The 27,541-nt window shown below is 38.6% G+C and overlaps 1 protein-coding gene across 1 annotated transcript in view; it reads left to right on the forward strand.

Annotated features, from left to right (window-relative positions):
• The first annotated feature begins 11,164 nt into the window (after window positions 1-11,164).
• LOC108695925 (phospholipase A2 inhibitor and Ly6/PLAUR domain-containing protein) overlaps window positions 11,165-27,541 on the forward strand; it is a 49,457-nt gene continuing 33,080 nt past the window's right edge. Inside the window, exon 1 of the mRNA XM_018224873.2 lies at window positions 11,165-11,218. Within this exon, the coding sequence (XP_018080362.1) occupies window positions 11,165-11,218 (54 nt within the window). The remainder of the gene's footprint in view (window positions 11,219-27,541) is intronic.

Consider the following 27,541-nt stretch of genomic DNA (forward strand, 5'->3'; position numbering starts at 1 on the left):
TGGCTATTTGGTAGCCCCTGTGTGGACTGGCAGCCTACAGGAGACTCTGTTTGGCAGTACATTTGGTTTTTATACAACCAAAACTTGCCTCCAAGCCAGGAATTCAAAAATAAGCACCTGCTTTGAGGTCATTGGGAGCAACATCCAAGGGGTTGGTGAGTAACATGTTGATCACAAGCTACTAGTTGGGGATCAGTGATATATTACAATATTTCATTATAACAGTCACTGTTTACTTATGTTATGCTCTAAAATAAATAAAATAAAGGGAAATCATTTTTTGTATAAATGAATAAGTGGCACCAAGGAGATCCAAAACCTCAATTGGCCTTCCACAGCCACCAATCCCCTCTAGTCCCTTCAGGGATAACAATTATTATACACAATATAAAAAAAACAATAAACAATTTGCATACTCACAGTTGAGATTTTATTGCCACGTTTACAATCAATAAAATAAATAAATATCAAAATCAGTACATTACCCTTTAAATGCAATTCATAGGAACACTAAAAATCAATAACTGATATAAAAAAATCACCATCAGCGATTGAATTCTTTCAAGTAATATTAAAATGTTCAATTATCCTTTTCCTTTTTTAGGGGCTAATTATACCTTTCTATCTAGAATTCTTACTTTCTCTACATCTGTTTCTAATTTGTCCTCCACAGAACCCTTTTCTAAAAACCTATTTTTAATAACCTCCGCCTGACCTTCAAAATCTTCCACCCTACTACAATTTCTTCTCACTCTAATGAATTAAACGTAAGGGACCCCATTAAACTAAGCCTTCTGGTGGCAACTATCAACAGGTAAGTAGGAGTTGACATCCACTTCCATCAAGTGGGTAGTTGTGCAAATAGCACCATCTACAATTGAAATCATAAAATCAAGAAAAACTACTTGATGTCTACTAATAGTAGAAGTCAAAACAATAGCCTTATCTTTCAAGTTCAGATAATTACTAATGTCAATACACAGGGATTGTCTATTTACCTCCTCCAAAAATGTAAATGGGGGGCAGTACATAGTCTCCCCACACAGATCCTCCCAAAAGCCCGTAAAAAACTTGCATAACTCGGTGCAAAATGTGTACCCATGTTCGTGCCATAAGTTTGTCTATAGAAAATTGTGATTTAAAATAAAATCGATGCCCTTTAACTAAAAAGTGATCAAATTGTCCAAAAAGTGTTTAACAGCCTCTAAACCTACACTGTGCTCAATGCAAATAGATAATGAAGATACGTCAAGTGTTACAAACAAACCATCCGAATTCCACAGGAGCTCAGCTAAAGCCAAATGTGTGTCCATAGTGTCATGTAAATATGATGGCAATAGTGTAACCAAAGGTGCTAGAAATAAATCAATATACATAGACAGAATTAGTTTTTTTGCTAAAGTTTGACCTTTTCTTAATTGTCTTTCAGAAGCAACTTCTGTCTGTTTTGCTAACGTAATTGTTTATTTATTCTAATGTTTCTCTAAATGTTGCCTTTATAATATTCTTCAACAAAGTCATGGGCTCATTTATGTCTGCAAGTGCAGTTTGGGTCCTTGCAATTTTCCTGACGTCAGTTTCACATAAAACCATTTTCATTAAAGTTATTTGCATCTTATTACAATTCTATATAGTTGCAGTCAGTGTTGCTCAATCATTCCTGCCTTTTACTCCGAATTTATCACTGTTGCTCCTATTGGTGCTGGGGAACCCTGGAGCTCTCCCTCTCTCCTTAAAGGAGAAGGAAACCCCCAGGGCGCTAAACCCCTCCCCCCCTCCCCTGTGCTGCCCCCCCTCCCTCCTCCCCCCTGGCCTACCTGTCCCCCTGGGCAAATGCCCCTAACTTTTTACTCACCCCTCTGCGCAGGTCCTGTCCACGGAGTACGCAGTCGCCATCTTCTCCCACGCGCGTCTTCTTCCTGCTCTGATCGGCGTTTTCTGGCGCATGCGCAGTAGGAACAGGTACCGGTACGGCTCTACTGCGCATGCGCCGATGAAATCGGAAAACTTCGTGACATTCGGCGCATGCGCAGTAGAGCCGTACCGGTACCTGTTCCTACTGCGCATGCGCCAGAAAACGCCGATCAGAGCAGGAAGAAGACGCGCGTGGGAGAAGATGGCGACTGCGTACTCCGTGGACAGGACCTGCGCAGAGGGGTGAGTAAAAAGTTAGGGGCATTTGCCCAGGGGGACAGGTAGGCCAGGGGGGAGGAGGGAGGGGGGGCAGCACAGGGGAGGGGGGGAGGGGTTTAGCGCCCTGGGGGTTTCCTTCTCCTTTAACTGCCAACGGTAGCCAGTGTGTTAGTTTAGTTTATACTGTTCATATTTTGAATAAATGTTTTATATTTCATATGACTGTATATTACATTTTTAGAAAAAAAAGATAGATCCATAAATCAACATAAACTACTCTTCAGGGATCCAACACCAGAATAATATGTCTTCTTGGTGGTTAAATAAAGTCCTTATTCATTAGTAGCTGCCTCAGTATATATGTTCCTCTCCTGGACAGAATATATATATATATATATATATATATATATATATATATATATATATATATATATATATATATATATATATATATATATATATATATATATATATATATATATATATATATATATATATATATATATATATTGTACCAGGGAGAGGGGATACTTTTGTACCGGGCCAGTGAAATCGGCATCTGAAGGGTGGTCCATCTGCATTACAAAAGTTACACGAATTGCATAAGTTTTGACTTGCCTAGAAACTTAACATAATTCACATAGAAGCCTTGTATCAAGCAATGGTAGAGAACATTAACCGGGCCAGGCATGGGTAAATTCCACCGACCCCAATGAACGGACAGACTTATTAGCACATTAATTAACCTTCTTAACTGTTTATAGGAATCTATATATAAAGGTATGGGATCTGTTATCCAGAATGCTCGTGATTTTTCAGATAAGGGGTCTTATCTTATCTTAAGTCTACTAGAAAATCATGTAAACATTAAATAAACCCAATAGGCTGGTTTTGCTTCCAATAAGGATTAATTATATCTTAGTTGGGATCAAGTACAAGCTACTGTTTTATTATTACAGAGAAAATTTTCCTTAAAATGAGTCCATGGGGCAAATTCACTAAAATTTGTAGTTGCGCTTAGGAGAATCGTAAGGTTGCGAATTTGCGCTAGCGTTAATTCGCCAAGCAAAGCGAAGTTACGCTAGCGATGCTTAATTTGCATACGGCACCAAATTGAAGTTACAATGGAGGTATATGAAGCAGCACTACACAAGCCTGGGAAACCTTCAAAACAGCAATTAAAATTTTTATTTTGCCCTACACATGTGCCCACTGTATAGTTAAGTTGCCATGAGTTAGGAAATGTAGGGGGGAAGGAGGGGAGCCCCAAAAATTGTTTTGATCTTTTTCAGCTCATCACCCATAAAAAAAGAACTTGGGACTTAGAAAAATATCTAACTTTGTTTGAAGCAACCCCTATCTACTCTATTGCACTTCGCCTGGTCTGAGGTGGCAAAGGAAGTCTGGCGTAAAAGGTAGTGTTCAGAAAAATTTGCGCTTCAGTGAATTTGCGTAGTTACGTCCATTGCGAAAATTCGCCAGGTGTAAGGGTGCGAACTAACACTAGCTAATTTACGCCAGCGTCCGTTAGTGAATCGGCGAATTAACGAAAATTTGCTACGCTAGCGAAATTAAAGCTAGCGTTAGGCGCTTCGCCGTTTAGTGAATTTGCCCCCATGAGAGACAGCCTTTCAGTAATTCGGAGCTTTCTGGATAGTGGGTTTCTCGACAATGGATCCCATACCTGTACTGATTTATATGAGCTTTTACCTACATGAACCTTTCAGCAGTAGAACGACTAGTTATTGGGCCCCACAGCGAGATCACTGGGCCCCTAAACTGAGAACAAGACATTGTCCATGAACATAAATAGCAGCTACTTATCAGTCCCACTCGGTCCCTATAGTTCCTGATCCCCAAGCAGTTGCAGGGTCTGTTTCCTCTATAGTTACACCCCTGATTTACAATAAAATGATTGATTCGTTTGTATCATAGTAGCTGTGATTAAAAAAATACATCCAACAGGTTCAACCTTTTTTCCTAGCAAAACCTACTTGTGAGGCAACTTCAGGCGACTTCGGAATATGAATCGATCCGACTGCCAGGGGAAGACAGTTTGGGGAGATTAGTTGAAGAAGAAGAGATTTGTCACCGGGCAACTAATCTCCCTGAAACTGCCTGTGTGCCCTGACCCTTAAAGTAATGCATTTTTAAAGAAATATGTATTTAAAGAGCACTGGGTTAAACTAAGGATATACGAAAAGAGTTCCAAATATCTATTATTTCCGAACACTTGGAACAATGTTGGATTCAGGTAAAATGGGCATCTCAAAAATTTGCCAAGAAACCCTGCAAAAGTTTTCAGCATTGCATAGATCATAAAGCAAAGTAATAAGCACAGGTACAGGATCTTTTATCTGGAAACCTGCTATCCAGACAGCTCTGAATTATGGGAATCCTATCTCCCATAGACTGCATTTTAATCAAACAATTACATTTTTGTAATGATTTCCTTTTTCTCTGTAATAATAACAGCTTTTACTTGATGCCAACTAATATACATTAAAATTAATCGTTATTGGAGAAAACAACCATTGGGTTGTTTTAATGTTTAAATGATTTTTAGCAGATTTAAGGTATGGAAATCCAAAGACCCCTTTTTCGGAAAACCCCAGGTCCCAACCATTCTGCATAACAGGTCCCATACCTCTTGAAATCTTAAACAATCCAAGTCATGTCCACAAAATGAATATACATTTAGCATAGAAAATGACTTGCGTATAAGATAGAAGTGGTTTTAATGTTAACTAGAAAAAGCAGAGAGTATATGTACATAACTGGGATAGCAATACCATACTTGACTGTATTTCAACAATTCAGCATAGTAGAAATGATAAATTAAAAGCAACAAAAAAAATGAAATAAAAAAAAAATGAAAAGAAGGATCATTTTCTGGGAAGCCAGAGCTGAACAGAACAATATACATTTGAAAAATCTAGATATTCAGTCCATGTTAAGTCTGTAAGACTGTATACTTGGTGCTGGGAAGGGCTGTCTCTTTGTGTAGTAAATTATTATATGTAGAAGGGAGTATCCTATAAATAACTCTATCCTAAGTTGATAAGTCTTAGGGCAGGTCTAACAAATAAAATGCTGTTTCTGCTGATGTAACTGAAAACTGACAAGCTCTCCTGGGAGTTAATGAGAAGAATTACTAAGGATGGAGTGGATCACTCAAAGGACTTTCAGAAGAGCCATGATATCCAATATCTGTTTGGTACTAGTGCTGTTGATACCAGGTAGGAAAAACCTTATATTGCCTTAGGTCATGGGACTAATAAGGGTTTTGGATGATGAAGCAGCTGCAAAGCTTAAAGACCACATTGAGATCCATTTGGCTTCAACTGACTGTGGTTCTATTGTATTAGTACAGAGATCCATACAGTTAAGGGATGACTAAAGTGAAATACTTGGCAGTACTATAAATTACTGTGAACTTTGCAGCAATGTGGTGACTGCATGGATGTTCCACCATGCCTGTTCCAACCTGCTGAATGTTCCTGTCTAGCTAGAATAGCTTTCTTGCTATATATCTACTTTAGCTATATATATATATATATAAAACACAGGTTTCTATATAATAAAGTTTTTAAAAAAAAAACTGTGTAAGCAGTTGTATTTCACCTTTGATGAACCACAATATTATAAAATATCATCCATACATAATAGGTTTTATAGTTTTCTTCCTACTTTTTTGGGCAATTGTAACTACTGATGAGTGAATTTATTCACCAGGCATGGATTCACTGTGAACTTCCATACTTCGCACCTGCAATTTTTGAGCGAAACTGCGGCAAACATTAATTGCAGAAATGGTACAGAGTCGCTCGTCACTAATTTTAACCACAACTTGACTTTTCCTGACATACAGATAAAGCAAAGGTTATCTAGCTATTTGGCTTGGTAGGTCCCACTCTGTTACTTTATTTAAACAGATCAGTTTCACACCTTTTTCATTGAAATTAATGTTGTGTTGTGATGAGCTGTGTGTATCCTGCGTGTATCCTGTGTGTATCCTGTGTGTATCCTTTGTGTATCCTGTGTGTATCCTGTGTGTATCCTGTGTGCAAGGTGATGCTTAAACAGTTTGCCTTTAAAAATATATGTGCGTTTGCCTCTGACTTTATTTTGACAGTGTTGCTAGATTTATTTTGCTAGATTTATTTTGAAAATTTACTTTTTTTAATTTCCTAGGAGCCTAGGCTGAAAAGAGTGCTACTCTTGCGTTGATTATAATGATGGAAGCTGTTCGGAGGACAAAGCGACAAAGACTTCTTGTAGTCCAGATCAAAACTGTATTGAGAGCAACGCAACTCTAGAGACAAGTAAGTGCAATTTGTATATAGAACTAATGTTGTTAAAAGCAGAATGTAACATTTTGGAATATACATGCTAATATTTAATATAAACAGCATGAGAATATTATGCAGTGATTCACAAAAAGGAAACAGACAAGATACAACAAAATAAGTAATGGGTGCCCTGCCCAAACAAAATGGACTTTAGACACATGATCCATAAGGTATTATGGAATGAAAAAATTAAAAGCACTAAAGCCTAAAAATGGATTTTATATACAAGCAGAGAGGTTCATCAGTCCCATAACAGTAATGAGCCAGGCAGCGTTGGACTGGCCCACCGGGAAACCGGGAAATATCCCAGTGGGCCCCAGTCCATGTGGGCCCCCACGACCAAACACCTGACCAATCAATTTTTTGCGCTCCGGTTTTGCGCTTGCTTCTTCCACTGCATTGGGCACCGCAGCACTGATAATGTCACAGACTGGCTGGCGTCCAATGCGTCCTGCTTTACGTGGGGTGGGGGAAGAGAGAGGTGCGTGTGTAGGACGCGTCAGATCAGAGAGGGAGTGGTACTGCTGGACCGGTGCAGTGGGGTGGATCCTGGCTGGCTGCATTCGCTTTGCAAGTTGTGTCTTCTCTTCTCCCTGTCTTCTCTGCCAGCCCAGTTTTGTTGCTGGAGAATATAAAGTGAATAAAGTACCCCCTTTTGTAAAATACAAAGATATTATAAGTTACCGAGGAGTTTCATGACCATATAAAAGTACGAGGCCGAAGGCCGAGTGTTTTTATACAGGTCATGAAACTCCGAGGTAACTTCTAATATCCTCATATTTTGCAACTGGGGGTACTTTATTTATTATAATACACAAATTTCAGTGAGTCATGTGACAGAAATGACATCAGAACTCACCGTTTATAACTGATGACATCAGAACTCACCGTTTATAAGGATATAATTTACAGGATATTCATGGCTTTTGTGTATTATAAATTATTATACCACACACTACTACAGTGCACTGCTGGTGAGCAAATGATTTAATGGGGGGGTTGGAGGGACATGGACTGTGTTGGTCTTAATCACCCTGGGGGATTGGGGGGTACTGTATGTAGGCCTTAATCACCCTGGTGGTTGGGGGGGGGTATGGACTATAGACTATGAGCTATGCTGGCGGCTGGCCTTAATTACACCCATAGCCCACATGGACTTTTTTTTTTATCTGATCTCCAAACTTTTCCAGTAGTTGCTTCATCTCTCTATCTCTGGATGAAGCTGAGATATGAATTATTTTACTGGGACTGGGCTGGGACTGTTCAAAATAAAATCAATAAAATAAATGAAACGCTGAATGATTTTTTTATTTGATTAATGCAGTATAAGATGAATTTTAAATCAATTAATGAATTACCAGTTAATTAAATGGAATGCAATTCATAAAGCTAATGGAGTACTGGTGTTTATAAAATGTGTGTATAATGTAGCTCTCATACTTTATTTGCACATGGGCTGCCTTTCAAGCTTCAGTTTGTGGATTTCAGTGTGGATTTTGCATACCAGGTGTTTTGATCAGTCCCTGCTCATTGAGCATACAATCTAAAGTCCCTCTCTTACTCACATCAGTTCCTGCCTCAGTGAGCTTACAATCTAAGGTCCCTATCACATTCCCACAAGTCTTTTTCCCAGTGGAGCTTACTATCAAATGGCCCTATCACATTCCCATCACTCCCTGCACCATTGGAGCTTACAATCTAAGGTCCCTATCACATTCCCACAAGTCCCTGCCTCAATGGAGCTTACTATCAAAAGGCCCTATCACATTCCCATCACTCCATGCCCCTTTGGAGCTTACAATCTAAGGTCTCTATCACATTCACAAAAGTCCCTGTCCCAATGGAGCTTACTATCAAATGGCCCTATCACATTCCCATCACTCCCTGCACCATTGGAGCTCACAATCTAAGGTCCCTATCACATTCCCACAAGTCCTTGCCTCAATGGAGCTTACTATAAAAAGGCCCTATCACATTCCCATCACTCCCTGCCCCATTGGAATTTACAATCTAAGGTCCCTATTACATTCCCACAAGTCCCTGCCCCAATGGAGCTTACTATCAAATGGCCCTATCACATTCCCGTCACTCCCTGTACCATTGGAGCTTACAATCTAAGGTCCCTATCACATTCCCACAAGTCCTTGCCTCAATGGAGCTTACTATCAAAAGGCCCTATCACATTCCCATCACTCCCTGCCCCATTGGAACTTACAATCTAAGGTCCCTATCACATTCCCACAAGTCCCTGCCCCAGTGTAGCTTACTATCAGAAGACCCTATCACATTCCCATCAATCAAGCAAGTTACTATTTTCATTACTAAATACTAAACTGACCATCAGAATTTTAACCTGCAATAGGGCATATGGTTCTTTACAGTGAGGACAGTGAGGTTGGGGAATGCACTGTTGGAAGATGATGTGATTCTGTGCTGATTCCGTTAAGAGGGGCTTGTATGGTTTCTTGAACAAGCATAATATCAAAGGCTATTGTGATCTATAGTTTTGTAGTTATTGTATGTATTTATGCAATCCGTTGCCGAAACTTGTATATATATATATATATATATATATATATATATATATATATATATATATATATATATATTAAATATACATTTATTTGGACAGGGAAAGAAAGACAATGGGGGTTATTTATAAAAACTGGGCAAATTTGCACCTGGGCAGTAACCCACGGTAACCAATCAGATGATTGCTTTTAGTGTTCAACCTACAGCTGGCTGAAAAAAGCTAGTCACTCATTGGTTGCTATGAGTTACTGCCCAGGTGCAAATTTGCCCAGTGTTTATAAATGAGCCCCAATATCTGGTATGGCTTGTTATTTGTTGTTATGAAGCAAAATGCATGCTATGATTCCTTTTTTTTGGCATGTTTTTAAGCATGATGCCGCAGCATGATGACATGTTTTTTGTGCATAGCGTGTCTGTTTGAAGCTCAATGTTCTCTTGCCTGTAGCACAGTTCTTCAGCATGGACATGGTGCACAAAAATTACAAGTTTAGGTGTATTTAGGGCTAGGGATACTAATACACAGAATGCACTCTTTATTCATAGGAGATCTACTATGTCTTCTAAAAGAGCAACTGATCCAAAAGATAAAAGCAAGGAAGCCATCCCTAAAAAGAAGTATAAAACAGGTTCAGAGAAAAGGTTACAGGCTTCCAGAAAAGGGCTAGTGGATGCAGGGAACAAAAGCTATGGCAACCAAACCAGCCAAGTCAGAGCTCTACAGAGCTTTAGGCCTTAACCCATGAAGATGCCCCTCTACCAATAGCAATGGCTGCATCATCATCATCTAGGGTTGAGGAGGAATGTGAAGGGTCCTCTTGGCTTATAAGAGAACAGGATAGTGAACAGAAAGACTCCTCTATCATCCCTGTAGAATCTGATAAAGACTCAGATTCAGAAAGTTTGGCTGAGCGTAATGTGCTTTCCCCTGTTACTTCCACATATGCTCAGTTTAATCCATTTAAGGCCCCAGACCAAACCTGCAATCTATCTGTTAAATTACATTTCATAAAAGCACACCCAGTTCAGCCACTTTCAGATGCTACTCACACACTTCCTTTCCAAGCAAACAAAGTATATTTCCGTTCAGTGCCTGGTGGAAGTGCAATTCAGAGAAAATGGCTTTCGTTTTGTGTTGATGACTAGTGATGGGCGAATTTGCGCCGTTTCATTTTGCCGAAAAATTCACGTAAACGGCGTAAAATTTGCAAAACGGCGCCGGCGCCCGTTTTTGATGCTGGCGCCCGTTTTTTTGGGCGAATTTTCGCGGGCGTTTTGTGAATTTATTCGCTGGCGGCGAATCGCGCAAATTCGCCGCAAATTTGCGCCTGGCGAATAAATTTGCCCATCACTATTGATGACCAAAAACTTTACTGCTCAGCCTGCATGGCTTTCTGTACTAACAGAAGAAGTATATTTATTAGTGGCCAGCCAGTTAATAGACTGCATGTCAATGAAAGAGTTAAGGAACATGAGGAATCTGTCCTACATAAGTAACATCTTATTTGACAGCAGAAAGGAAATGCGACATTGAAACACTAAACAATTTAAATTTAGTTAACAAACAAAAGGTAAAAATAAGGCATAATTATTTAGTCATAATGAGGTTGTGACATTATTCAGCATATTGTAAAACTTGGCCTGGCTTACAGAGGAAAGGATGGAGCGGCACATGACTTGAGCCATGGTAACTTCCTCGAGTTGGTTTTACTTCTTAGTAAATATGACAGTGTTCTACAAAATCATGTCAAAGTGGTAGTGGCAATGAGTGAGGAAAGGAAAAAGCAACATTCCCAAGAGCAAAGGGAGAGGAGGACTAGTTACTTTCCTAAGTAAAACTACAATAAATAACTTGATAATTGTAATGGGAATGATGGTAAAGCCAATAATTAGCCAGGAAGTTAAAGATGCAGTGAAATTTAGTGTGGGATGTTGGTGTGATGGAACAATGCAGCACCATTCTGAGATATGTGTGAGAGGGAGATGTACATGAAAGACTTATTGCTCTCATAAATGTTAAGAGCACAACACAGGGTCGGACTGGGGGGCCCGGGGCCCACCGAGGCTTTTGGTCCAGGGCCCCCCTCCAGCCCCCCTGGCCCCCTACTGTGATGCGACAAGCTTGGCGTTACTGTGTGATGAACGGCGCCATGGACATGCGCGAGCTGCGTCGCTCAGCGTGCATGCGTGAGCTGCGCAGCTCAGTAGGCATGCATGGCGCCCAAAACTCCCCCCCCAAAAATTATATACGACGACTAGGGATGGGCCAAAAATTTGCCGCAGGCGAAATGTCGCCCATTAAAGTCTATGGGCGACAAAATGTTTTTGATGCACAGTGAAATTATTGTAACGCGCGACTTTTTTTTTTTGTCGCATGACGCCATACAAGTCTATGGGCCTCATGTCTGCGGCAAAACAAGGTGAAAAAATGTGCCCATCCCTAACGACCACAACTTACACTCTTCTGCGTACACCAACCTCTTTGCTGTGTATAAAACACTACTAACTTTGGCTTGCACATGTGATGACACCTTGGTGTCATGTGAAAGAATGAAAATAGTAAAAACCCCGTTTAAGATTTATGATTGGACAGGAGTTGCCAGAATCATTTCTGCTGCTTAACATTGAGAGGGACATTGCAAATAATTTAATTTATGATGATATAATTGATAACTTTGCAAAATCATCTTCCCTCTGGCAAAAATGACTCATTTGAGATTGGTTGCTCTGTTCTGTGTGATTACGTGTTTTTTTATGTGCAGTGCTTTAATTATATTTCTTCTAAAACAACTTTGTTCTTTTTCGGTAATAAGGTTATTTAATATTTATGGCAACTTAAGCATTTACTGCATTTACTGTTCATTAGTGTGACTACAAACATCACCATCAAAGAGAGACTGTAAAGGGATCCATACGTCTGCATGTATTAAAAGTTATGGTGTTTTACAAACAAATCAACAATATCCCTGTGTGTGTGGATCAGAAATCAGTTCCCCATGGAGGGGTATAACAGTTCAGTCTGTCCTGACCCTGGGTTTGGGGATGCCATTTTTTAGTGTAGCTGATCTCCCATATTGCGGAGGCACAGGACTCCTGTAGTGCCACACACAAGAAAAACTAGTGAAAACTAGACAGGTGCCAACCCTACCTGTAGAGGAGCTAAGTGGACAGAACAAAGCACTGGACTTGAACTGTAAGACTCAACCTGCAGCCTTGTGCCTTTATATGGTCACAGAACCCCTCAGTGACTTCTAATATCCTTATTATTTACAGTAGGGGGGATACATTATCCCTTATAATACATGAGTGATACTCAAGAGTTCCCTGTATAACTCAGCCTGCAGCCTTATGCCTTTATATGGTCACAGAACAACCCCTCAGTGACTTCTAATATCCTTATCATTTACAGTAGGGGGTACATTATGCCTTATAATACATGAGTGATACTCAAGAGTTCCCTGTATAACTCAGCCTGCAGCCTTATGCCTTTATATGGTCACAGAACCCCTCAGTGACTTCTAATATCCTTATCGTTTACAGTAGGGGGTACATCATCCCTTATAATACTTGAGTGATACTCAGAGTTCCCTGTATAACTCAGCCTGCAGCCTTGTGCCTTTATATGGTCACAGAACAACCCCTCAGTGACTTCTAATATCTTTATAATTTAAAGTAGGGGGTACATTATCCTTTATAATACATGAGTGATACTCAGAGTTCTCTATATAACTCAGCCTGCAGCCTGGTGCCTTTATATGGTCACAGAACCCCTCAGTGACTTCTAATATCCTTATCATTTACAGTAGGGGGTACATTATCCCTTATAATACATGAGTAATACTCAGAGTTCCCTGTATAACTCAGCCTGCAGCCTTGTGCCTTTATATGGTCACAGAACAACCCCTCAGTGACTTCTAATATCCTTATCATTTACAGTAGGGGGTGATGTAGAGTCAAAATAATGAATTAGTTGTAAAATATTATGATGTTTATACACTGCTAAGGGCTCTTATGCATCATAGATCCCCTGTTTGCCCTCACCATCTCACAACCTGTATATCCACCCCTGGAATTGGCTCTGAATGCAAAATAACATTCACCTGCACAGATATAAACTGCTGTCACTCCATTGCATCAGTTTCATTTCACTGATGCAAGATATTTATACTGTACAGCAAGCTGTGAATAGTGCGTGTGCCTACAGAAACCTCTAAGGGATGCCGCACCCCAAAATAAATCCAGATACAACAACAGTGCAGTAAAGTGACCACAATAGAAATGGAGCTTGTGCTTGCATCAGTTATATTCTTCTGTAGAAATGCAGTTAAAGGGGTTGGTCACCCTTATATTAACTTTTAGTATGATGTAGATAGCGTTATTCTGAGACAATTTGCAATTGGTTTTCATTTTTTATTACTTGTGATTTTTAAATTATTTAGCTTTTTATTCAGCAGCTCTTCAGTTTGCCATTTCAGCAGTCTGGTTGCTAGGGTCCTAATTACCCTAGCAACCATACATTGGATTGAATAAGAGACTGGAATATGAATAGGAGAGGGACTGAATAGAAAGATTAGTAATAAACAATAACAATAAATGTGTAACCTTACAGAGCATTTTTTAAAGGTGCTGTCAGTGACCCCCATTCGAAAGCTGGAAAGAGTCAGAAGAAAAGGGCAAATAATTTAAAAACTATAAAAAAGACATGATGAAGGCCAATTGAAAAGTTGCTTTGAATTAGCCATTCTATAACATTATCAAAGTTAACTGAATGGTGAACCACCTCTTTAAACAGCCCCTGCCTGTATTTGGGGAATAAACTGTACTTTGAAGACTTTTTATAACATGGAGGTAGGAGGAAAGAGAGCAGAAGGGAGGAATACTAAAATACACATTAAAGGAAAAGTAAACCTTAAAAATAAGTGAATGTAAAATTGATGACGTTGCTATTCGACTCACTTTTGCAATGTACATTCGTTATTTATTTATTTTTAATTCTAAGATATTAAAGGATACATGAACTGTTAACTTGAATTCATTTTGTTACAATAGCGCCACCTACTGGTCATTTTCCAACCAGTCTGACCACTAAGTAGTCAAGGAAGTTATCATGAAAAAAAAGAGGCTGCACTGATGTTCTTTGGATTATGAAAGATTTGAGAAAGCAGAAGAACATCAGAGCAGACTCTTTCTTTCTCTTGACTACTTGGTGGTCAGACTGATCAGAAAATGACCAGCAGGTGGCGCTGCTGTAACGAAATTCATTGATATTAACAGTACATGTATCCTTTAATATCTTGGAATTAAAAAACTAAATAAATAATGAATGTACATTGCAAAAGTTCTTACAATAGCACCATCATCAATTTTACATTCACTTATTTTTAAGGTTTACTTATACATTAAGGAAACTAATCGGTATCAGCGCTAAAAGCAACTGCCGGCTTTAGTAGGAAATAGTAAAGATCAGGTAATATCCAGACCAGTGTTTGATCTGAACCCTGCTAATGTAAGTCAAAGGACTTCAAGTCCCAGAATCCATTACATCAATGGGATCTATTATCAGAATGCTCAGGACCTGGGGATCTTCCCATAACTGGATCTTTATACAAGTCTACTTAAAATAAATTACACTCAATAGGATATTTTTTTACCACCAATAAAATTATATCTTAGTTGGGATCAAGTACAAGCTACTGTTTTATTATTACACAGAAAAAGGAAATCTTAAAAATCTTAATTATTTGATTAAACTGGAGTTTTTGGGAGATGACCTTCCGTAGTTTTGAGTTTTCTGGTTAATAATGGATCCCATACCAGTACTTTAAAATCGAAAAAGGTTAGGGAGGGTTGAATTACACGGGGGGTAGAGCAGGAAATGTGTTTTAGTACAAGTAACGTAATCTTCTTTCTGTGGCATCGCTGTATAAAGAAAAACATAATTTTGATTTTTTTTTTTTAAAGTTTAATGTCCTTGGTATTTCCATCTGGCAGCTCAGTAATGCAGATCCTGAACTGTTAAAATTTTGCAACATTTAGGGGCAGATTTATCAGAGGCCGAGGTGAATTTTCGAATGAAAAAAATTCAAAATTTCAAGCTATTTTTTGTGTACTTTGACTAAGGAATAGTCCAAATTCGATTGGAATTTGAAAAAAATTCAAAAATTCGAATATCAAATAACGACATTTATCATGTACTGTCTCTTTAAAAATTCAACTTCGACCATTCGCCATCTAAAACCTGCCAAATTGCTGTTTTAGCCTATGGGGGGCCTCCTACAACCTATCTGGAGTCAATTGGTGGAATTTGAAAAATCTAAGTTTTTTTGGGGGAGAAACTTTGAATAGTACAATTTGAATTCGATCAAAAACGGACCTATTCGGCCAAAAAAAAAAACTTTTATTCAATTTTGGTTGGTCTTTTTGAATTCAAATTTCAACGTTTTTCAAATTCGAAATTTGCCCCTAAATGTTTTGATTGAGAAAAGTTGCAGGGTCGGCAACCCCCCCAAGGCTGCTTTAGAAATCTAAAAAATTACACTTAGAAAATAGAAAGTAATTAGAAAAAGTCTTCTTTTCTGGTGAACAATCTGAAACCAATTGAACTGAAAAAGTGTTGGAAGATGAACAACCCCTTTAAGTCCAATGTGTGCTCCGTGTCGTGTGTTTGTGTGTGTCTATATATAAATATATATTTAGATCTCCATACCCTAAGTCTATTAAAAATTATTTAAATATTACACCCAATTGGATTGTTTTGTCTCTAATAAAGATTCATTATATCTTAATTGGGATCAAGTACAAATTATTGTTTTATTATTACAGAGAATAAGGAAATCATTTTTAAAAATATGAATTATTTGATTAAAATGGAGTTTAGGGGAGATGGCCTTCCCACAACTGAGAGCTTTTTGGGTCACAGGTTTCCAGATAATGGATCCCATACTTGTGTTGTCTTATTATAATGATAACATTCCAGCTGAACTAAACTATAATGACTCCCCACTGTCCCAGTGATCTCTGTGATATGTTCTTTAATGCATGGCTTTAATTCTGATTTTACATGAAGACAAATTGCTCCACCTTTATAGTCCTTCTGTCCCTCCTATAGATTCCTGACCCCCCAAAAAAACTTTAATAACTATTATACCATTGTGACTAACCTGTTGCAATAACAGCAGATATAATGCAGCCTCCAATAAGGAACCCCTTCATGGTGAGGTTTTCTGAGCATCAGCTCTTTAGTAAATACACTGTCTGTAAGCCGGGAGCCAGGTGTCTGCACTTTTAGGTTTGAAAAGATGGCGGGTACCCAGGGGAGATCTGTGTTTTCATCTAGAGAATTGTAATGAAAAGATATAGTAACGGTATAAATAAGGGAAGGCGCAGAGAAGAAATCTGTTCTATCTGTAGTTTGTGCCGTTTATTTCTGCTGCTGAAATACTAGAGGGGTGAAAACAACTCCCATCATCCTCAGCGTGCCCCTGCTCAGCAAAAAGCTGAATGTTCAGGCAGTAGAGCTAATTCAATAGCAGAGCTGATTTTAGGGTAAGGCATCTCACTGGCACATGTAGATTAGGGATCCCTGATTTATATTATTCTCCACCTTTCACCCCACCAAGGCGTTGGATCCTTCCAGCATTGCCAGGGTCTTCCTCTTCTCCAACTGATCAGTAGGGATGGGCAAATTTTTTTCACCTTGTTTCAGCAAAAAAATGATGCCCATAGACTTGTATGGTGTTGTGCATCAAAATAAAAAGACGCGCGTCAAAAAAATTTTTTGACACCCATAGACTTTAATGGGTGTCTGCGTCATGTCGCCGGTGGTGAATTTTTGGTGAAACAAAACGGGTCAAATTTGCCCATCCCTACTGATCAGTAGAAATAATAGGAATTAGATCACACACCTGTCCAATGTGCCTCTCAGATACTGGAATAAACTGCATTATGAGAAGAGCCCCTTGGGGGGCAGATTGAAAATTACAGCCGTAAATTAAATAAGACGATTTGTATAAGTGGTAATTAGCCAAATGCACTGTCTGGGGACCCTAAGGGCTAATTCACATGATACAATTCAGCAAAGTGACCTCATATTCACATCGGACAAATGTATCTAACATAATTATACTTTTAAGCTTAAAAATACTATTAACACCAAATTGCTGTTTTGTTTGTCAGTAGCGTAACTATTAATGGGGGGCATAGAGTTCAGCTGCACCCAAGGCTGCCCCCATGAGGCTAAGTGGTGGCGGCAAAGACAGTGGTAACAGTCACCGCTGGGTAGTTCAGAGGTTGAGGTAAGGGATAAGCAGATTTATTTATTTAAGGTCGAAGTGAAAATTGGAATTAAAAAAATGTGAATTTTTGGTGAATTTTTGTGTGCTTCAACTAGGGAATAGTCCCAATTCAATTCAAATTTGAAAAAAAATTCGAAGATTATAATATCGAAATTTATCATGTACTGTCTCTTTAAAAATTTGACTTCCCTCTGACCTTCCCTGTTACTTTTACCCTTCTATCTAGGAGTGCTTACAAATTTAAGATGCCAATCGGTCATAATGTATCAGAAATGACAACCTGGGAGATCATACATGTGTTAACAATAGGCTTGTGAGAATTTCAGAAAAATAAAAACTTTTAAATAATAAAAAAAGATGCAGATTTGGCCATTTAAAAAAAAAAAAAAAACTGCCCAATTGCTGTTTTAACTAATGGGGAACTTCTAGAACTTATTTGGAGTCAATTGGTGGACTTTGAAAAATCAAAGGTTTTTTTTGGGAAAAACTTTGAATCGTACAATTCGAATTCGATAGAAAACGAACCTATTCAATCTAAAATGGACCTATTCGGCCAAAAAAAACAATTTTGATTTAACTTCAGTTGATCTTTTTGAAATTGAGATTTCAATGTTTTTCAAATTCGAAATTCGACCCTTGATAAATCTGCCCTTTAGATTGCAATTTGCAATCTCTATGGGCATGGACCTCCATGCTCAAATTGTAATCTCTACAGAGCAGAGAACTCTAAATAGATTGCAAGCTCTAAGAGGCAAGGCTCTGCATACGAAATTGTAAGCTCTAAAGAGCATAGACCTTAAAGGGATCCTGTCATCAGAAAACATGTTTTTTTCAAAACGCATCTGTTAATAGTGTTACTCCAGCAGACTTCTGCACTGAAATCCATTTCTCAAAAGAGCAAACAGATTTTTTTATATTCAATTTTGAAATCTGACATGGGGCTAGACATTTTGTCAATTTCCCAGCTGCCCCTGGTCATGTGACTTGTGCCTGCACTTTAGGAGAGAAATGCTTTCTGGCAGGCTGCTGTTTTTCCTTCTCAATGTAATTGAATTTGTCTCAGTGGGACATGGGTTTTTTACGATTGAGTGTTGTTCTCAGATCTACCAGGCAGCTGTTATCTTGTGTTAGGGAGCTGCTATCTGGTTACTTTCCCATTGTTCTTTTGTTTGGCTGCTGGTGGGGAAAAGGGAGGGGGTGATATCACTCCAACTTGCAGTACAGCAGTAAAGAGTGACTGAAGATTATCAGAGCACAAGTCACATGACTTGGGGCAGCTGGGAAATTGACAATATGTCTAGCCCCATGTCAGATTTCAAAACTGAATATAAAAAAATCTGTTTGCTCTTTTGAGAAATGGATTTCAGTGCAGAATTCTGCTGGAGCAGCACTATTAACTAATTCATTTTGGAAATCTTTTTTTTCCCCATGACAGTATCCCTTTAAAGGGGTTGTTCACCTTTGAGTTAACTTGTGGGGACAGATTTATCAAGGGTCGAATTTCGAATTTAAAAAACTTTAAAATTCAAAAATTACATTTTTTTTTAGGCCGAATAAGTCAATTTTCAAATCGGACGAATTGAAGCAATAGCGCATTCGATTTAGAAAAAAACGATTTTTCCAAAAAAAAACAAAACGATTTTTCAAAGTCTAAAACAGCAATTCAGCAGGTTTTAGATGGCAAATGGTTTAAGTCACATTTTTAAAGAGACATTACATGATAAATTTCGATATTTGAATTTTCACATTTTTTTCAAATTCTAATCGAATTTGGACTATTCCCTAGTTGAAGTACACAAAAATTAGCTCGAAATTCAAATTTTTTTAATTCGAATTTTCGCTTCGACCTTTGCTAAATCTGCCCTGTGGTATGATGTCGAGAGAGACAATTTGCAATCTGTTTTTATTTATTATTATTATTTATTATTTGTGGTTATTAACATTTTATTCAGCAGTAGGGATGGGACCCCTTTATAATTAGATTGGAAATTGTACAGGGAATAGACCTTCATACTTAGATTGTAAACTCTAAGGGGCTGGAATCTCCATAAATTGTAAATTCGAGGAACAATAGAACTCCACACTAAGATTGTAATCTGTAACGGGATGGGACCTCCATACTATGTTGTAAAATCTATGGATTATAAACCCCCAAACTATAAACTCAGATTCGGGGAGATTAGTCGGCCAGCAACAAATCTCTTCTACTTCGGGGCGACTAATCTCACCGAACTGCCTCCTGCCGGCTAGAATCTAAATCGCCAGCGGGATGGCACCTCGGAACGCTTCGTTTTCCGAAGTCGCCTGAAGTTTTCCTGTGAGGCGTTTTCGGAAAACGACACACCCCGATTGCCATCCCGCCCAAGGGCCCAAGATATGGGTAGGCATGGAGCAACAGAATGGTGGCGAGATTTCGGGCATCGTTGGACAGGGCCGGCTGGACGCCATGATAAAAAGCCAGTGGGCCCCGGCCCTCGTGGACCCCCTGTGGCCCAGCCCCCGCCCCGATCTCTGGTCCCCCAAATAAAAATAAATCGATGTGCCGGTATCGAATGCGCATCAGCGTTCACGCATGTGCGTGGGGGGAGGGCCGGAGTATAGTAACCCGGTGGGCCCCCCCATGTCCAGTCTGACCCTGGTTTTCGGGTGATAAAAATTGCAGTTCCCATCTGCTCCCACCATACTAGGGATGCACCAAATCCAGGATTCGGTTTCAGCAGGATTCGGCCTAATACTTCTGCCTGGCTGAACCGAATGCAAATCCTAATTTGCAGATGCAAATTAGGGCGGGGAGGAAAAACGCATGTCTTTTTGTCACAAAACAAGGAAGTATAAAACGTTTTCCCCTTCTCACTGCAAATTAGGATTCAGATTCGGTTCGGTATTCGGCTGAATCTTTTGCGAAGGATTCAAGGGTTCGGCCAAATCAAAAATAGCGGATTCGGTGCATCCCTACACCATTTTGAGCCCTATACATGTAACAATGGGCACATGGCACTCAAAGGAAAAGTAAACCTTAAAAATAAGTGAATGTAAAATTGATGAGGATGCAAGGAAGTTGCCAGGAGAAAGAAAGAGGGCTGGTTTGTCTGGATAGGAGAGATTTCAGAAAGTTTTCCAAACCAGAAAAACATCAGAGCAGCCTCTTTGTTTCTTTACTTGGTGGTCAGACTCATTACAACATGACCAGCAGTTGGCGCTGTTGTAACAACATTTATTGATGTTAACAATACATGTATCCTTTGGAATTAAAAAAAAAAAATGAATGTACATTTCAAAAGTGCTTAGAATAGCATCAATTTTAAATTAAATTATTTTTAAGGTTTACTTAAATTTTTATAACTGTAACTGTATGTATTCATTAATTTATTGCACTGCTGGTACTATTAATGCCATGCAATATACAGCACTGCCTATACAAGAAGTTCCATATGAAAGTATACTGCCGTAGCCACTATATAGTTTAAACACAACTATTTGGAGTTGGATTTTATTTATCTGTCTTGCACTATGTATATGTACTGGGTATTCTCTTGCTCTGGTGGTTGGGGTAAGTCAATAGCAGTAATTAGATCTTCTCTTAGATGAAAAGTGCCTGCATCATGTGACCTGCCTCTCTGGCTCTGTCATTATATTGTTATAGGAGATGCTGCAAAATCTGAGATCCAAGATCCCTCCTGGAAAAACGTGATGCACAGCGCCATCTAGAGGAAAACTACTGCCACCAATAGTGTTTTGTTAATAAGCTCTGGTTATTTTTAATCACCGCAAATCTAGAACAATCTGGGAACTGACAAATTGGGTAAAAAAAAAAGTATATATACAAGGGGGCAGATTTATCAAGGGTCGAAGTGAATTAGAGGGAATTTTCTAAGTAAAAAAATTCGAAAATTTTGATTATTCGACCAATTGAAGTACTGTCTCTTTAAAAAACTTCGACTGCAAAACTTCGCCAAATTAAACCTGCCGAATTGCTATGTTAGCCTATGGGGACCTTCTAGAGCATTTTTAAAAAAAAAATTAAAGTCGAAGAAAAATCGTTCTATCAATGGATGAAATCCTTCAAATCGTTCGATTCGAAGGATTTCATTGTTCAATCAAACTATTTTACTTCGACCGCAAATGGCCAAATTCGATGTCGAAGTATTCCAATTCAATGGTCGAGTTTCGAAGCTTTTTCTACTTTGAAATTCGACCCTTGATAAATCTGCCCCAAGGTACCTAATAAATATGAAGTAAGGGCGGGTTTTGCTATAGAGATGTAATAATTAAACAAAATGTAGAAAAACAAGTGCAGAGACTAACAAGGAACATAAGGACACTGCTTATAATGTATATGTATTTAATGTTTTAAATTAACCTACAATTCCAATCAAAATGCAAAAAACAAAAAAACAATCTTTTTTATGTAGGCATTTTGTGAATCTGTGGGTGTTGTCAATGTAAAGGGGTGGATCGCCTTTAAGGTAACTTTTAGTATGTTATAGAAAGGTCAATTCTAAGCAACTTTTTAGTTATTCGTCATTTCCTTCTGACTCTTTCAAATGGGGGTCGCTGACCTCTTCTGAAAAACAAATGCTCTGTAAGGCTATAAATGTATTGTTATTGCTACTATTTATTGCTAAACTTTTTATTCAGGCCTCTCTTCTATTCATAATAATAACAAGGAAACAGCGGTGGTGGCAGTGTTTAATTTGGCTACTATTATTAAAGAATTAAGATGTTGTATAAGGGCAGGTATATCTATGAACGATTCTGGCGGATCCGACGCGCTGCACAAAAATGCAGACGTCACGTCGGATGCGACGGAAATAAGGTAAGTAATTCTATTGTCGGATTGTGCCGCAGTGTTGATGCGATGCAACATGACTGTCAGATGCAGATGCTGCACGCTGCGTCTGTATCTGACAGTTGTGTCGCGTCGCATCAACAATGCGACACGATCTGACAATAGAATTACTTACCTTATTTCCGTCGCATCCAACGTGACGCCTGCATTTTTGAGCAGCGCGTCGGATCGCGCCGGAATCGTCCGTGGAGTCCTGCCCTAAGTGTTAGTCAATATTAGCTTTTCTGTAAGAAGTACTAGACATGAATCAACATGAGCAGTGTAATGTTGTTCCATCCATTCCTGTGATGTTAAATGTTCAGTTTAATATGCATTAGCAGCTTAGCACTGGGTGGAGTAATGAGAAAGGTTATGGACACAGGAAGGGGAAGTGAAGGGGGAGGAGCAAACAGGGTGGAGAGAGCAGCCAGGAATAAAGCTGACTTCTACCCTGCAGTCTGGCATCTTTGTGTGCATTCTTCCAGTTCCACAACACCCAGCACTGGGATATCACAAGCAGAACAAACTGAAACAACTGGGTTCTAAAATGTATACTCTCAGCAGCTTGAGACCTATGAGCTTGATGAGCAATGACTGGGTTATTATAAAGATATTTCCAGGGGCGGATTTTCATTAAGGCTTGGGGAGGCTAAGCCTCCCCAAACCTATTGGTTAAAAAAATAATAATAAAAGGTTTTAAAAAGAGAAAGAAATCCTCAGATAACGAATGAATGCAGTGACGTCATTGCGAGATTTCGCACTGAAAATCTTGCGAGATTTCAGATGAGAAGCTCAGGAGCGGGTTTTACACACCAAGCACTGTATGCAGGAGTAGGTGAGAGTGAGCATTATCTAGGCTAGTTGTTTGTGCTGATGATTAGGGCTAAAAGACACAGAAGCTGCTGATCCGACTTGTTTGGTATGTGGAGTTTGATTTTTATACTACATCTTCTGACACAGTAGTATCTGAACTTCTGGATTGGTGGTTTGGGCTTTTTAGTTTCAAGGAATTATTGGCACCAAAACAAATATGGGGGCTCCTAATGTAAAATAGTACAGCAGCCAACAGTGTATTTGGGAGTTTTGGGGTTTTTATTATTAAAAGTAGCAGCAAAAAATCAGGTTGAAAGGGATATAGCAACAGGCAGTATGTGTGAAGCCCTTGTTAAAGTTGCCATCAAAGGTGCCTGTCATAATACTGCATATAGCAGTCCCTGTGGTAATGTAGATGGGATGAAAAAACAAAAATTATATTATTAAAATAGCAGGCAGTTGTGTGGGTTTGCCTATTTTAAATGGAATCCACTAGCCGCCAGTGTCTACAGGTCCCTTATTTTGGTAGCATCAGGCAGTATGTGGCAGCATAAAAAAAAAAAAAAGCAAAAACAGAATGTGTATATGTGTCCTACAGTGTCAGACAAACTGAGCCCTTAAAAATAACTATATATCAAGATTTTCATTAATCCAGGTCATGATGTAAATTTCTAGTAGAAATAAATCTGAATTAGGGTCTTCTTCAGTTTAACTAAGTGGTAGGTATTATCTGAAACTCAGAGGTGTGAAAGTGTGACCAAGTAACATTGTTACCTTAGTGAATGGATCACACCTTTAACCCTAGAGTTTCAGCTAACACCTCCCAATAAATTCAACCATAACCATTGTGCTTGAACGTTTGTAACTGTAATACCCTTAAAGGTTTAAAGGCATTGTATTATTGGCGTCCCGCTAAATAAACATGCAGTTTATTCTTATTGAAGTGCTTGCTTTAATTAGCATATTTGTATTCCCTAACGCTGAGTTGGTTAAACTGAAGAAGCCACAAGATGAGGGTGGCACCCTTGCACAGTGTTCAGTGTGCACCCAGGGCTGCAAAGAACCTTTTTCCACTTTGCAGCACATTACATTCAGTTATAACTGTATCAGACACTAAATTTGTAAAGCAACTTTTACATTTTGTGAGTACCCCACAGCACCTTCAAAAATCTTAAGCATGGCCATATAGCAACAGTTTAGCTTGCAGCATATGTGTACTTTGATTCAGGAGTTGTTCTAATTACTCTCTTGGAGTCAGGAAGGGATTTTTCGCTATATAGGGCTACAGTTTGTTTTACCTTCCTGGTTCAATTAGCAGATTTACTAAGCTCGAGTAAATAATTCGAATGCAAAAATATTCGAATTTCGAAGGTTTTTTTTGGGTACTTCGACCATCGAATTGGTCAAATTCGAAACGATTCGAAGTAAAAATCGTTCGACCATTCGAAGTACTGTCTCTTTAAAAAAAACTTAGACTTCATACTTCACCACTTTAAACCTACCGAAGTTCAATGTTAGCCTTTGGGGACCTTCCCCAGCACTTTTCTAAGTTTTTTTGGGTCGAATAAAAATCGTTCGATGATCGCTTAAAATCGTTAGTTTAGAAGGATTTTATCGTTCGATCGAACAATTTTTATTCGATCGTTCGACAGAACGTTTTGCGCTAAAATCCTTCGAATTCGATATTGAGGGTCGAATTTGAGGGTTTTTTAACCCTCGAAATTCGACCCTTGATAAATCTGCCCCTTAGCCTAACTTCAGTTGGACAAAAATTTTAATTTAAGGTTGGACGCATGTCTGTTTTCAAACTCATCTAAGATTATAAGTATTACTTTGAAACTTCAGTAAAAAGGCAGCTACTGTGTTTTTTTTGTTAATGAGACGTTTTCTGCCAATGGAAATCACTGTGGAAGAAACTGTTCATGTGACATTAGCCTACCCAAATTAAAAAATCACCCTCCGCCTATGGATATTTCATAGTTAGGGATCAAAACAAATTCTCAGGGCAAGCGAGTATAGTTCAAAGGGGATTAGAAGGCCAGGAGGTCTGTTTTGAATAGAAGATAGTAGCTCTTTCTTCATAAGAAGTTGTTCATTGACCAATAGAAACACTTACATTCCAAGAGGAACATGCCTTGAGGAACATGTCTTAGAATACCCAATGTCGGAAATAGATATTAACAGGCAGTTGAACTAAGAGGTCCAATTTACTCACAGTCTTACTGCTTGCAACCCCAATACCCTCTGAAAATGATAGAGGTAGGGTGTCTTCAGAAATGGGGCTGGAAAAGTTGGATTTTGTACCCTCCTAGTACCAAAGCACTGCCCTTGTAGGATGGAGACAAAAAGGTTAAAACCCTATGGGGAAATTCACAAAAGTGGAGATATTGATATTGAGACAAAATAAAAGTGGAGATAAAAATGTTGGATTTCCCACCAAATTCACAAACCTCTTATCTCCACGTTTGTGAATTTGTCTTTTAAACAGACACTTTTCAGATTTTGCCTTTTGCATGACATTTTAATGACATTTTTTCTGAACTTGATTAAGCTCATACTTGTCAGTCAGGCATCAAACTGGCATTTCCGTGGGAGGGGGTTCATTTTACCTAGGAAAATGTATACATCATTTTTTTCAGGATAACCTGGGCTTTCTAAATCTGCCTTCATGTTTGTGTAATTCCACTTCTGTAACAAGACATAAGGATAATTTTGCATAATAAAGTGATTTGTATCAGAAATAGTTTTTATCTGAGGTCAAGTGTCTCAGTGCTGGTAAAACCAACTTTTTTTTAATATATTCACTCAGATTGTTAATATTGGCTCACTCATTAAGATAAAAATAATGCAAATGTGAGTTTAAAACTTTTTACATATCAAATTATACACTTTTTTTTGTTTTATCAGTGTTTTACTTGTTTTGTTAATGAGACTTTTACACCTATAGGGTTAGACACAAATTTGGGCCCTGAGTCCCTATTAATATGCTAATGATTACCTAATGGGGCAACTACAAGAGGTGTGAAATGAAGATTGTCTGAACCAAAACAGAGCAGATTATTGATCTGACACATGGGGAAGAGTTATACAGGTATAGGATCCCTTATCCGGAAACCCGATACGAAAATAGAATCACAGCACCATCCAAAGCGTATTTTTTCTTAAAAAGCCTTTATTGCATTCTCTGGCTTGGATCTCGAATAAACAACGTTTCAGGCCTATGTGGCCCTTTGTCAAGTTGATATCAACCCGATATCCATAAAGCTCCGAATTACGGAATGGCTGTCTCCCATAGACTCCATTTTATCCAAATAATCCAAATTTTTAAAAATGATTTCCTTTTTCTGTGTAATAATAAAACAGTAGCTTGTACTTGATCCCAACTAAGATATAATTAATCCTTATTGGAAGCAAGACCAGCCTATCGGGGTTATTTAATGTTTAAATGAATTTCTAGTGGACTTAAAGCTTGAAGACCCAAATTACGGAAAGATCCATTATCAGGAAAACCACAGGTCCTGAGCATTCTGGATAACAGGTCCCATACCTATACTGATCTTTACAACTTTTTGAAAATGTCGTTTAAAATGCCATTTTTGCGCCATTTTTAAGTCCTTTGAAGACAAAGTCATAAACGTGTCTGTAAAATGTCTTTCGTTCACTAAATTATGAAAAGTGGCGATTGAGCCGTAATTTAGGCGGATTTCTGTTTGTGAATATGGAGAAATTATTTTACACCAGTTTACCACCAATTTTACTCCAAAAATGGGCAATCTCCACTTTTGTGAATTCCATTATGTTGTGTGTAAAGTGTATTATTCACCAACCAATAGATGGCTGAAGAGATTTTCGTTAACGTTAAAGGCTGTAATTACAAGTCTCCACCTTGTATACAATTTAACATAAAAATGGTGTGTGTTGCAACTCCTGCCACCCTTGAAATATATAATGGCATCTGGCTAAAAGGGGCAACTTTTATTTATGTGGGAACAGTACATCCTTTGCTAACTAAACTAAATGTTCCTCACCTCTGAGCTATTAGAAAACAAATCTGCTACTTCCTAGCTGCCCTTAACCAAGAAAAACTGCCCCTCCTGAGCCTGCATTTTAATAAGCACCTGCTACAAAGAGTGTGTAATGTCACCAGATTTTACTCAGGCCAAGAAGGCTTTTCCTCTGCCCCAACACTCTTGTACAGGATCCTACCCCATTTTAGATGCTACTTAGTGGTTACACATAGGGGCAACCTTAGTGGATGCTGCAATCTGCCAATGTAAGTGCATATTTCAGTCCACTATTTACAAACAATACTTCACCTCATTATGGGTACCTAGGTATGAATTGAGGAAGCAAGTTGGATGACTGGTGAAACGTCTTCAAGGAAAATAAAAACACAGCAAGTCCAGATGATTTGAATTATTTCTATAGATATACCATGACCTGGATGAATGAGAATCTTCACAAACATACAGACTCCATGTTGGTAGTTTCTAACCTCAACCACAGCTACTTGTGTCCAGTCCAGTACATTTTGGTCTGTGCTCATGAACTGCCATACAGAACTACCTAAAAACTCTTTTGGCATGAGGAAC

Source organism: Xenopus laevis, chromosome 7L (assembly GCF_017654675.1).
Source record: "Xenopus laevis strain J_2021 chromosome 7L, Xenopus_laevis_v10.1, whole genome shotgun sequence".
Lineage (NCBI taxonomy): Eukaryota > Metazoa > Chordata > Amphibia > Anura > Pipidae > Xenopus > Xenopus laevis.